This window comes from Electrophorus electricus, chromosome 6 (genome assembly GCF_041902795.1).
Source record: "Electrophorus electricus isolate QZ-2024a chromosome 6, ASM4190279v1, whole genome shotgun sequence".
NCBI classification, from domain to species: domain Eukaryota; kingdom Metazoa; phylum Chordata; class Actinopteri; order Gymnotiformes; family Gymnotidae; genus Electrophorus; species Electrophorus electricus.
The window spans coordinates 4,498,739-4,512,283 of record NC_137502.1 but is presented as its reverse complement, the minus strand read 5'-3'; the positions used below and the strand labels follow the sequence as shown (position 1 = coordinate 4,512,283).

Below are 13,545 nucleotides of genomic sequence, written 5' to 3'. Positions count from 1 at the left end.
AAGAAAAGCCACTCATTTGTTTGTTTCCACCTCTCAGGCTAAACAAAGCAGAAGGCTGATGGTGTGAGTGTGTGCATAGCACGCTCTTTATGGAACCATGCTGTGCCTTCCTCTGCCCTCTAATTACAGCAGCCAATCATGCACACTTTGCCAACTCCCTGCATGCCACAAGTGCTTGATTAAAGGATTTTTAGAAAAATCCCCAAAAAAGCATTGAGGTGTCAGTGTGGTTGTGGTTTACGTTGTGGTGCTGGCTGAGCGTCACTCTGTGGTCAGTGCAAGTTCGGGCCGTACTGAAAGCAACTTATGAAGCTCTGTTGCGATGACCCTGAGTCTAATGAGGAAGGTGTGTCCAGTCAAGCAGCTGGTTTCCGGAAGCTTCCGTGGTGGTGCCTAAAAACATGCATCCTTGGCTCTCGGCTCCGGCACCATGCCGCCAGTCACAGCATGAGAGTCTAACTCCATCTGAACACTGCAGATGACGGCACCGGTTCACCGGAGGGACTAGACCAAGGTGGTACAGTGATTCAGAGAGGCAGTGAGTACTTGGGTCATGGCTCACTTGGAGGAAACTTCTGGAAGCATGGATCAGTGAGCACCCCACTCTGCAGTTGGAGGGGCCCAACAAAACTATGCATGGCCCATGGGGCTAGAATCTTGTCAGTCCAGTGGCCCACTGGCATTCCATCACGGCAGTGGCTCGCCAACCTCCAGCCATGAACAGCAGGCCTGGCCATACATAAGCACCTATTTTACATAGCTATTTTTTCAGATCAGCATGGCAATATGCTTTAAAAAAAGAGTGCAGTGTTCGGAGCAGGGGAACATTTATTAGATCTTGGATTTGGCTGCCTGATTTGGGTATAATCCAAACTAACCAAAATCCAATAAGGAGATTTTTGGAACATTGCTTTTAGATGGGTGATTAATTGTATGTGCTTATTATTTCTCTAAGCATATGTAAACATTACAGAGCCTTCAAAACAACAGGGACTTAACCAGGTCAATTCCATCTGTTGGATGGGGTAAGATTTAAGGAAAACATGAGACTCTCTTCTTGTGGGTGTGTTGTTGAGGAAACAGGGGTCAAACCCTCATTTACATAATCAAATGCAACAAGATTCTTCATGATTGGAGATGGACTTCATAATCACATCCATAATTCATAATTTGGATTTATCTAAAATATTCCTGCCACAACATCTCTGTCTTTACTACTTCCAAAATCATTATGTTTCAGCTCTGGCAACAAACACCCATTGCCTCGTAGCAAAGGGGACTCAACAAGTGTCTTTTCATTTATCAGAAGAAATGATTGGAGCTGGGAAAAGGGTGCATGTCAGACCATGGCAATCCCATTTCATGGAAACAAAATCCACCCTACCCCCAGCCCCCCATCTTTCCGTAAAGTTGATTTGAAGTCATGGTTAAGTTCTCTCCCTTTGAGCCTGGATCGGTGCAATTTGCCACCTGGAGAGGAGGGTAAAGTTGGGGTTGTCCGCTTTTAATTGGAGGGTCACTCAGTACAGGGACACCACATCCTTTGGGCGCTCTGGCTGTCTTTGTGCTGGGCTCCAACCACAGGAAATCCCCACCTCATTAGGAAAGAAGAAAGATTAATTGACCAGTTCACTAACTTCCAGCCCCAGGACTTGATCAACTTTGTAAAGGAACTCGCCAATTAGACCTTAGCTCAGCATGATTCATTCCTTAGAAAAGTAGTAATACTTTTTATTATCATTAGTCTGGGCAACCATCTGAAGGGCTAAAGGTTTACCCCCTTCCATATTTCCAGACACAATAGAAATGTTGGTTTCAAGCCAAGTTTTTTTCACCAGAGGATGTCTGGCATTGCTCTAAATGAGGCACAGAAAGGCCCTCATGCAGGCATGCATAGGCAGACACCTGCAAAAGCAAATTGATCCAGCAAAAATCAAAGCTATAGACTGGAGTCACAGAGTGACCGTTATCAAGAGCTGCTGCTAGCACACAGCCTTTCGCTTTGACCCCAAAACCCTCTGCTATGTCCACCTTTTCTTTTCAACAAAAAGGAGGGCATAGTGTGCATGCAACATCATACTGGGGAGCTGCTCCTCAACCCAGGAGGCCTGATATATGAATTTTACACAATCTGCAGAAGATCCGAGTCCTGTATGTGCCACGGAGGATTATACATCAGACCAGACCAGACCAGGTCAGCAACACAGTAAGCCCATTACAAATTTAACAACCCAGGGTCTGTAGAAAAACCCCATGTGGTGATCTTCGCCATTTCTCAACAAAAGGCCAGACCAATTTCTACTGGTAAACTGCTAGATTGATGTGACACTTTTGGCTCCAATTAACCTTAAAAGTGAACATTCTCCTCCACCAAGCACCACCCCCACACACACACTTGCTTTTCCAATTTTTATTCCTAAATTATTTTTATATAATTATTTTTCAAAGTGGCAGGTTTTTACAGAAATAACAAAAGAAATTTATGAAGAAATGCATTTCTCCCCAAATAGACCATTCTAAAGCACATACTGCTGCAAGGTGTGAAAACACTGGAACCCATCATCAGATACATTGCACATAAAGTGCAGTATCATGGCCTATATAATGAGTCCATGTTAACTTAGCAATTCTCCAAACAGACAAACATGTGCACAAAGCAAAAAGTAATTATCTTACATTCAGTATTCTTAGCAATAAGTTGTATTATTTAAAAGTGATGCCAGTGCACTGTGATATCAGCCTCTGATCTCTGATCAGCCTCTGCCCGTTGTGTACTGTGGTTAAGAGGTCTTTGTCATTTGGTTCTTTAACCGCAGGCAAAGGGATGTCAAAGGTAGCAAGGTGTTGAGAATATGGTGCCAACACCTGTTGTTTTTCTGTGAGCTTATGTGCTCAGTAGCAGCTCAGATGCAAAAGCACACACACAAACATATGAGAGTGTGCATACACATGTACGCACACACACACACACACACACGCGCGCGTGCACACACACACACACGTTCCTGCTTTTAGGGGAATAGAAAGCTGCATATGTCAGCTTCACTCACTTCAAGAGTCCATTCTCAGCCTATTATAGATCTACTCCAGCATGTGGTGCCTCTCCGTGTTACCCAGGGCTGGTTAGTCCTCATGGGTGAACTGGTACAATTGGTTGACATTTCTCTGGCTCCAATTAACCTTCGATTTGACTCCCAGTATACTATGTCTTCTCAGATTGTCTCTTAGAAAAAGCAGAACAGTAGAGAAGCACATGTATTAGGCAGCCTTTGTATAAATTATGACCATTTCCTTGGTTCTCCTCTGCCTTTCCAAATACTTGCTTTACACTGGACAAAAACAGTACCCTTTTCATTCAAAAACCTGAAATTTCTAAATGCTGTGAACTGTAAATATGTAAACTGTAAATGCTGGAAATGTGTGTAGAACATGTATAGAACAATTATTTAAAATCCTTCCTTAGAGCATATTCTAGGAATGACTCAAATACTGGTTCTCAGGCTTCAATTTCATAATCATGAAATGCTTTACCTTGCCATTTGACTTCCTGCCTCTTAATCAGTGCTCTAATGTTGGAATTAAACTTGCATTATTGTGGATTACAGGAAATGCGATCGTCTACTCCATGGTAGCCTACTGCCCCGCCTCTTTCCACCCTATGCTCCCATGTGCTCCCACAGTTCAATCAGCGGGCATCCACAGCACATGCCTTCATGCAAGCATTTTTTTCTCATTTCGAGCGATTCGGACCACCTGGGGCTCTCTTCCCTTCCTGCAGCTCTCTCTGCATCTCTCTCTCGTCACCCCTGTGTCTGTGAACTGCCATCTACCCTGCCTCTGCAGAACAGGTGTGCAGTGTTGAAAGACTCCTGCCGTATAGCAGGAGTGGTGGCATCGCTGGCCAGGGCAACAGTACAGTTTAGGGAGGGGCAGGGCAGGGAAATCAGAAATGAGGCTAAATATTTTGCCAGGCTTGTGATGGATAAACACAGGGGATGAAATTACACATGTAGTTTAATTAATTGATTTATTTTTAAAATGAGTGTTTCTAGGTGTAAAATCATGACTTTCTAAAAGGATAGTGAGCAATACATAGCTTAACAAAATACAAGAAATTATGAGACTTATTAAATTGTGATTAATATTTTTTTTATATTAATAATTAATATTAAGAATATTTTTATTGTTTAATTTAGCAAAACTGTCCATGAAAGAGCTATAAATACGTAAATGTAGTGCAAATTAAATGTGCAGTAAAGGTCCACATTGTTGTTGCCTTTGCCTAAAGGACAATTATATTAACATATTTCTGCATTTAATTTTCACATTTAACTCTTCACACTCTGAAATGGGATGGAATCAAATCGGGTTTGCAAAAAGAAATGAATTTCCAGGAAAAGAGCAGAGATGTATCTGTTGTAATAGACTGTCGTTTCGTAATGTCGTATGGCAGTAACCGAATGAAGACCCTGGTTAGGAGTTCGATTAATATTTCAAAGCGTGCGCTTTTCCCCAGTTCGGCCCGTCATTTAGAGTCAGGAGTGCCGAGGTCCTGTAGTGGTTACACTAAGGCACGAGTCCTGAGCAGTGAGGAGCTTCACCTTGATAGGCATGCATTATTAAAACCCCCAGGTCACTCACACACATATCCAATCAAATGCAGGAAAACGAGCTTAGTGATGCCTTTGACTCCAGTTTGAACTTGTGCCGAGAATACAAACTGTCAGAAGCTCAAAAGGTTCTCTCCTTAATGTCCGGTGTCTCGCCCCTCCATTTATTTCTCCTTTTTTGTACATTACATGCAGTTAGGGTTCCACCATCGAAGTCGGAAACATGACCTTGCAATCCATTATCCATGTTATTATTTGCCCTAACCAACATTGAGTACTGAAAGTGTAAACTTTATCCCAACACTTGCTTTTTCTTATTCAGAATTATTATTCTTAAACCTGAATCTTCAAACTTTAGCACCCCTGTAGTTTCATTTTATATCAACAAACCTATGGGTATACTGCAGACTACTGGAAACTAGTATACCCTAGGAAGTCCCATTTTACTGCTCTTGTGAAAAAGGACCATGGAGCATGACTCTTGATCTGCTGGACAAATGTTAGAGACCAGTGTTCTGTCATATGTTCTGGAGAGGACAGTGCTCCACAACCAATCAAATCACCCTTTATGTGGTTTCAAATAAAAAAAAAGCTTAACGCTATACAAATAGAAAAACAGTCAAAAATGTATTCATTGGGCAATGACAGGTCAGATGGCTATTAAAAAGTGGTTTTGCCCTCCAGATTTATCAAGTATTATGACAGTGAGCATGATTGAGCTCCAAAGTGCTGAAGAAGAAGAAGAAGAAGAAGAAGAAGAAGAAGAAGAAGAAACAGAAACAGAAGAAACAGAAACAGAAACCTCGGGAAGTAGCCTGGCTAGACCGGGAGGAAACCGTCAGGAGTTTGTGTGGTGGCTTTATAGTGGGGAGAGCAAAGTTACCCAAGACAGCGATGATGGCAAACGGTATAAGTACCCCTCTGGGCCCTTATCGTCATTATTCAGTGTTCGTTCGCACCATCACCCAGTCCTGGGATCTAGGCCACCAACCTTCTGGATACTAAGAGGTATTTCTAACTTCTGGGTCACTATCACTCCCTAGACTCAAATTCACCCATATTTCCCACCCTAGGTGTGAAGTGCCCTCCCAAAAGATCTTTCATAAAAACCTTAAAATGTTCTGAAACCTTAACTTTATTTCTGTTAGTGAACTCAGTGAACCAATTTCTTCTCTGTGAAATCTGTTTCTGTAAGAAATGTTAACAGACGTTACTATTATTAAACATAATAATGAGCAAAGGTGCAATACACAGAATCCATCAGCTTCAGATATTGGCAGTTCTCAGAATGATCAGTTCTGGCATAAATCTGGTACCTGTGGTCTACCTGTCAGAGCTCTTAGTTCACACAACCTTGATGCCTGTTTTTCTCATCATAGATATTTACATGGTTTCTAGTTTCTCTCCTTATTCTAGTTCTCTTCTATATATTCTCTATTTTGTCAAGCCAGATTGCCTTCTCTGATGCATATACGTTCAAGTTTGACAGCTAGGCTCAAAACCCAGCAGTGACTACAAATAAGTTATGTTTACCCCTTGAGTGACACAGTGTCTCCTTCATCTGCCATCTGAGTTAACCGAAGACATCCATGTTTACTGATTTAACATGGACCACAAAAGAATGTAAAGTAAAGTAAAACACAATGGGTGGTCTGGAGCACATCAATGACATATGGTCTGTGCTACTGTAGACTAAAGCAAATTGCAAGCACAATGAATGTGCACATGATATTGTGTCCTGTTCTGTCCTTACGTATATTGTATTGACCTCATGTAGTCTCATAACCTGAGGCATGTTTCACACAATCACTCACACACTGAGTGTAGTGAGGTAGTTTTAAGTTCCCTTTTCAAACACTGGTTTACACAATGAAGCTGTTCAAAGCAGTCGGCATGGATGCCGTGCCCCATGGGAAGATGCAGTTCATGAGGTCAGAAGGTCATAAATTCAGTCCACAGCTCACATAAACTTTTACCCAAACACAAAAAAACCCTTAGTGACATGTTTTTTTCTTTCATGAATGAAGATTCAAAGGAGCCATACCAAACTTCTGCCCGGAACTGTTCTACTAAGCATACTGTTTAGTAAGAGCTGAGTTTTGTTTTGACCTGTTCAGTTACCACAATTATTACCACAATAGATCTCTTCTTATCACCTAAACATAGGTAGACAATTATAGACAAAGTTATGTTAAGACTGAAGCAGGAGAACTTGTAAGGCACTATATTTAATCATTGTAAAAGGCTGCTACAATAGCTCTTTCATATTAATTTAGTTCATATTATTTCCATTTAATTCCTTACTATTATTTTTAAACACTTCACCTCTCCAGGTAAATGCATAAGGGCCACATTAATTAACAACACTATTGCATGTGAAAATTAATGCTTCTGTTACAAAACAAAAGAACAATTGTGAGCAGTTTAATCCTGGCAGGTCAAAGAACAGCATTCCTTGAGTATAAATGAACCCAGTTAACTAAGATCCATGCAGGTAAATGTTGAGGCATTACCAGAAGAGGAGAGCTAAGACACAGCTCACTCCCACCAGATGGACACACCCAGCAAACAGACATGCCCAGCAGAGAGACACACCCAGCAGAGGTCTAAGCAGCAGCTACACTACTTCTAACAGAGCAGGACAGACTGCTGGCAGTCTGCACTGGCCTCTGGGAAGTATTGGGACATTCATAAAGATGAACAGAAAATAAGGAATGAAAATCCTACTACTGTTCACTATATTGTTGATTACTACACTAGATTTACAATGTGTGGAACATTATTAAAAAGCAAGAAAAAAATCTTTATTGGAAAAAAAATTAAAACAAATGTAAAAATGTGAACAAAATGTAAAGCAAGAATCATCTGAATTATTTACATTCTTTTTTTTCTTTTCTAAACAGCTCATACATGACTTTTCATACACTAATTAAAATATTTATATGGATACACATGACATATTACTGCACGTTATTTGTAAGACATGTAGGAAACAAAGCTTTCACTCTCATCGAACTACAAACATAAACAAAAATATCACTGGAACTTCAGCAGTGAGCTGAAGACAGGACCAAGGACACTAAAAACGTCTGAGGAATTCAATCAAAGGTTTGCTTTTGAACAGAAAATATTTGTATTTGAATGAAGAAGATGAGCTGGGATCACCAGATAGTAGCATTATTCATGTATCCACCGACTGACCCCTTTTTGTTAGTACACCATTACAGTGGATGGTTAGATGGGTCATGGGAAGTCTCATAGAAAGTTTCTGTTTGTGAAAAATGAATTTCCTTAATGGTTAAGAAAGAAAAGTCATACGATTACTTCACAACTGCATTTCTTTGACTCATAACCACAATATCACACAGATAAACTGACATTGACCTTTCAGTTTGTCAGCGAAGAGGCCTTCATTGGGTCTGAATACATTCACAGTCATAGTGGAGCAAATTTTAATGGAGTAGGAACATTAGGAAATGTTCAGTGCCCAGGAACTGGGCACTGGACTTAATTGACACGGTCAGTCATATTGAGGATGCAAGCAACATAGAGAAATGAGGAAAGGTGCAGGAAAGACAACTTGCTAACTCATTACCACCTTTATTTTTCTCACTCACTAACTTAGGTGCTTTAAACATCATTAAACTGTATAATGTATCATTAATTTTATAGTTTATCTTAGTAATTGCTATGTGTATAGACATACTAAAATTATGGAAGTCAATCAAAATCAACATGTAAATGAGTTCATATATATTGTGGCATCTGTCATGGACTTGGGCTTATGGTGTGCATTTTGTAATTGGTTTAGCTCAGTTTATTGGTGTTTCAAATGTGTTTACTGTCGTGAAATGTTTTACATTTAGTTATATTCCCCCATCTATCCCCTTAGAGTTAATCCTGTTTTTGTTTGTTTGCTGTGTCTTTTTCTCAAGATTATGCACTGTTAACTAAAAGAGCTTTGGAGTAAAACAGCTTTCTTTCTGTAAAACAGAACAGAAAGAGCATTCTCTGATTCTCCTTCTCTGCCAACACTGCAGCAGTGTCAGAAGTGAGTTGTCGTCATCAAGCTGGAAGCGACTGAATGGTGCATCAATGAGCTTGAAGGTGGGTGATGAAGACTGAGCCCAGTGGAAAGGGATACCAAGCCTTATGTCCACTCCCTCTCAGGTGAGTTACAGTATGTCCTCTCAGACCCATGTGAGTCTAGCCAGCCAAGAATGGGGCAGCTAGGTAGAGAAAATGGTGAAGGAAACTCAGAAGCAGAGCCAAGCTGGTGCCTGCTGAAGGAGAGACAACATGCATGTGCTTACCATGCTAAAATTGATTGAGCACCTGCGCACTGGACTCTGCAAAGCTATGAGTGGTCACATTGAATAAAGGCTGGACAGCAGCTGTCACTATGGTGCAGCTGTGTTCAGTGCTGGAGGGGAACTCACTACAGGTGTTCATGGATCTGCTGTCGGAGCAGCATAACAACCTAGTGGTGTTGAAGACAGCTTTTTGGGCAGGTAGTAGCAGTATTATTAGTCAGGTGGATGCTCCGAAAGACACGGACGCAACAAAGTGAGCAGATAAGTGTACTGACAGAGGAGCCAAGCATGACAATTCGATAGGCGGACCCGGCCTTTGAGAGAGCCGTACAGGAGGAGCATTGGAAGACTTGGCAGTTGGCAGTTGGCACATGCAAGTCACTATCCTGGCCAGCCCATAAGCAGCCACAGCCAAGAGGGCAGAGCTCATCCTCAGCACAGGCACTGTGGCAAGCAGCACAGTGCTATGTGGTTTAGGAGCTCAGGGACGAGGCACTCCTGATAGAGTAGTGATGGTACAACTAGTGTGCTGGCAGGGCAAGAAGCGGAAACACTGTACCAGTCAGTGTTGAGAGCTTGAGTCAGAGAAAACACCCCTCAGTGACAACACTGCAGGTAGGAAGATCAGCTGTTGCTGTAGACTCAGGATTGAGTGCAGTGTAGGTGAAAAACAGCTCAGCGTCCTCTTAGACATTGTCTAAACTGTGTCGCAGGCCAGACGTTCTCCCTCATACTGTGGTGAACAACACACCAGGAGGCTGGGAAGTGGCAATTGTCCAACTCAAACCCGTCACAGGTGGCTGAGTCAACATGAGTACTCACTGGTGTCCCCACGGATCAGTGCATTGTTTACTTAGGCAAAATGCAGAACTTTGATGGTGTACTCGCAAACTTCAACCAGGTATTCCAAGCAATTCGGTCCACAAACCTCCGTTTGCCCCCCAAAAAGTGCAAAGGAAACAGACACAGCAAAGGGGATGCAGTGTGACAGTGGACCATGCCACAGAACATTGGTGATCTGCAGAGCTTCTTGAGTTTGGCTTTATACTACTGGCAAGACAGGTCTGAGAGTATTGTTGCATACTGCAGCCAGCGTTTGTGCAAGCCAGAACACAACTACTGTGTGATGAGGAGGGACCTGTTGGCCGTGGTGGGGCTACAACCTCCATAGTGTTCCTTTCATCCTGCATGCCGAATACGCTTTGCTTTGTTTGGCTCATGTAGTTCACAGAATCTGAGGATCAGGTAGCGAGGTGGATCGTGGCACTGCGGGAATGCCACTTCACCATCAGACACTGTGCTGGGCACCTACACGGTAATGGTGATGCCCTGTCTTGCTGCGCGTGCACCACTTAAGCGTGCCAGTGCTCCCTCAAGGAGAGAGGCGTGCTGCTGCTGTCGTCGCCCCAGGGACTCCCGGCTCACTGCTGTGAGCTGAATTCACTACGCCCAGGAGGAGGATGTAGAGCTCTCTTGGGGACATGAATATCTCAAAGTGGGGCAAAAACAGAGTTTGATGGACATGACGCCACACAGACCCACTGCTATGGTACTTTGCATAGGCTGGACAGTCTCTAGATGCACGTCAGGCTGCTGTTGTATGTGTGGGAAGAACTGGTGCCGGTGCAATGTTATGGCAGCTGTTAGTGCCGTGAAGCCTGAGGAGGACTGTGCTGGGCACGGTGCATGTGCCAGCTGCCATAGACCAGGAGGTGCCTGCTGAGTAGCAGGCACTCTGTGGCACTGGAGCTGGCCAAGACGATGAACTAGATGAGCCTTTGGCTAAAGAGAGTCCATAGTGTGAGTTGCATGCCCCCATGTTCCTTAGGAACTTCATAAGGGCTGCCTGAGTCACTAGTACTGCCTTTCTGGATGCAGTGCACCTCTCCTTTCATTTAGTATGTATGTACTGTATTCTTATGTAGTATTTGATTTGTGTGTGTGTGTGTGTGTGTGTGTGTGTGTGTGTGTGTATGTGTGTGTGTGTAGGTGTGTTTGTGTGTGTGCTTGTGTGTGCGTTTGTGTGTGCGTGTGTGCATTCACATTTTGTACTTGGTTTAGTGCAGTTGTGTCACCGGTTTCTTGGTGTTGGAAATATTACCGTCATTGTGAAATTTATTACATTTGGTTATGTTCCCCCATTTTCCCCCAATACAGTTAATTCCCATTCTGTTTGTTTGCTATGAGTGAATCTGTCTCAGGACTACTCACTGTTGAATAAAATTCAGGCTGCTAAATAAAAGATGTTATCTTTGAGCAAAAATGGGTTCTCTGATTTTTATTCTCTCCACCAACAATACAATATTATAATTTCTTCAACTATAAATATGCAATTCTTATGCCAAAGGTTTGTGGCTCATGCAAATCACTTTTCTTTTTGTGTGCTCTTACTATTGCAGTTGAGGTTTGCCTTGATGCTCATTCCAAACAAACCCAAAATGTGCCTTTTAAATAAACTGGTCAATTAGCTAAATGCGTGCATGTGCAGAATTTTGTTGATGACTTGTATATGTGACCAGACATTGTTCGAGAAAGGTAATCCAATCTACATTGGCTTCTTATGGGAAAATTCACAACTGGACGGGTTTAGATGGTATTTTTTCATGAAGTGGTGTTCTATTACAAATCGCTAAAGTCATATGTAAATGACAAAATGCAGTATTACCATGTGCCAATTAAATATGCCACCAATAAACATTTATGAATGAGGAAAAATGTTACCAAGGAATAATTTGCTGTTATCATGAATCAACAAGTACAGTACCAGAGAATAATTATGTACTATGTACTCCAGTACATTGGATTTGAAAGGGAACAGTGCCTATGAAGTTAAAAGTCCTGAAAAGGGTCTTTACATTGTCTATACTAAGTAAACTATAGCAATTATAGCTCTTTAATAGAGCATCACACCTCTCTGGGGGACCATAATTAATTAGATAAATTAATATATTGCTAAATTATGTTTAGTACAATTAGCAAATCCTTTGTAATCAGAAACTGCCTGGAGTGTACATTACATGATTCCCACATTACATGATTCTCCACCATTATTAAATTATTAGAGAACATACAAATTTAATGATTCTGTGTCATTCAAAAGTCTCATCCACATTTCTCAATTCCATCTTCAGTTATACAGAGTATCTGGACCGAGCTCCCTTTCCCTGCATTGGATGGGTTTTGTCTACCTCTGTACAACCTGCTTTATATTTAGCACTGCATTGTTATATTATAGAAAATCAAGCAGACTGATATTAAAAAATATTCTCAGCACACTGATCTTGTGGAGATAAAAGTTGGCTTCCCAAACATATCTAACAACTGTATTAAATCACTGGTTTGCCACCGTAGCAGTGAGCTCACTAGATTTACTCTGCTTGTCACTCTCTGATATATTACTACTGAAGATGGCCAAAACCCACAGGGATTCCATCCACTCAATTCCACAGTTAAACCTCATCTTTGCAAATGTCCAGATGTCTTTGCAAAGCTCAACATAACTGCAATTAAGATTTTAAAAGGAACGTTCACTGACTAATATGGGGCCAATTATGTTTGCAATTCATTACTTGAGCTAAAACATTCACAATCAGTGCTACTTGCATGTCCTTTAATTTGTACTTTGTATTATGCTGTCATTTGAGTTTCTTTTTCCTAAAACCATATGTGGCTCCAGTATTAGTGCCAAAGCAAATCCCATGGAGACTGAATATTTCAGAAGGAACATTTAATTCAGGCCATGGATTTTGTAATCTGAAAAAAAGCTCTTTGGCAATAGGCTATAGAAGCGAAAGAGGTCCCTACAGAAAAGTGAGCAAAGGAGCTGTAGGCTTGTCGCAGATTAAAAGTCTAACCTTAGTGCAACAGCATCCCAGTCCACCCAGCACAATACCGCACACAACATTAACTCGGGAACTTAATGTTCATGACATCATTTTTGTATGCAGAGCAGGTCATTGCATATTTTAATAACAGACAGGCTGGGGGATCATGGAAAACATCAACTCTGCTCTTTCAGTTGTCATCCATGTTTAATTCCCTTCTCCCTTGGGTTACCAAAGCATCACACTCATTATTATTTTATTTTGAGGCTTTTTACTAGACTTTGTTGTAGCAAAATGAAATAGTAAGAGTCTTAAAATCTGGAAATAAGGAATATGGATATGGAACTGAAATGAGATGACTCCCCAAGGAACTGCAAAAATTGGAAGGACCCGAAAACTAAGCAGCATCACCTGTGATCTCGGACCTCTTCACGAGTTGTTTATTGCTGATGCTGTTTGGGAAGAGGGCAGATTAAGCAGAGAGCTAATTTGTGCATCAGCCTGTATACAACGAACATAGATCTACACATGCATTTGCTCTGTGTCAAAGAAAAAAATGGTTAAAATAATTTTCAACTATCAAATGCTAAAATGTCATTTCAAATTTAGGCAAAATCATAATTAGCAATAATGGATTGTAACCTTAAGTTCGGAGATTTACTTAAATACACTAAAATGCATTCATATTACTAGCTGAAGGATACTGCTTGCTCTGTAATGTACCAGATGCCCAAAAGTTAAATAGTGGATCCAAAAAATAGAGCATCACAAGAAAATTTCAAAATGTCAATTAGTTAA

General features: G+C 41.4%; 1 protein-coding gene across 5 annotated transcripts in view; it reads left to right on the top strand.

Annotated features, from left to right (window-relative positions):
• The window catches only part of LOC113573996 (arrestin domain-containing protein 4), a 34,865-nt gene extending 23,691 nt beyond the window's left edge, over positions 1-11,174 (top strand). For 3 of the 5 annotated variants that reach the window (XM_081715479.1, XM_081715477.1, XM_081715472.1), the window contains one exon: positions 8,651-11,174. In XM_081715479.1, coding sequence (XP_081571605.1) covers positions 8,651-8,735 — 85 coding nt within the window. In that variant the 3' untranslated portion in view covers positions 8,736-11,174. The remainder of the gene's footprint in view (positions 1-8,650) is intronic. The other 2 variants (XM_081715474.1, XM_081715473.1) reach the window with 2 other exon arrangements.
• The last annotated feature ends 2,371 nt before the right edge of the window (positions 11,175-13,545 follow it).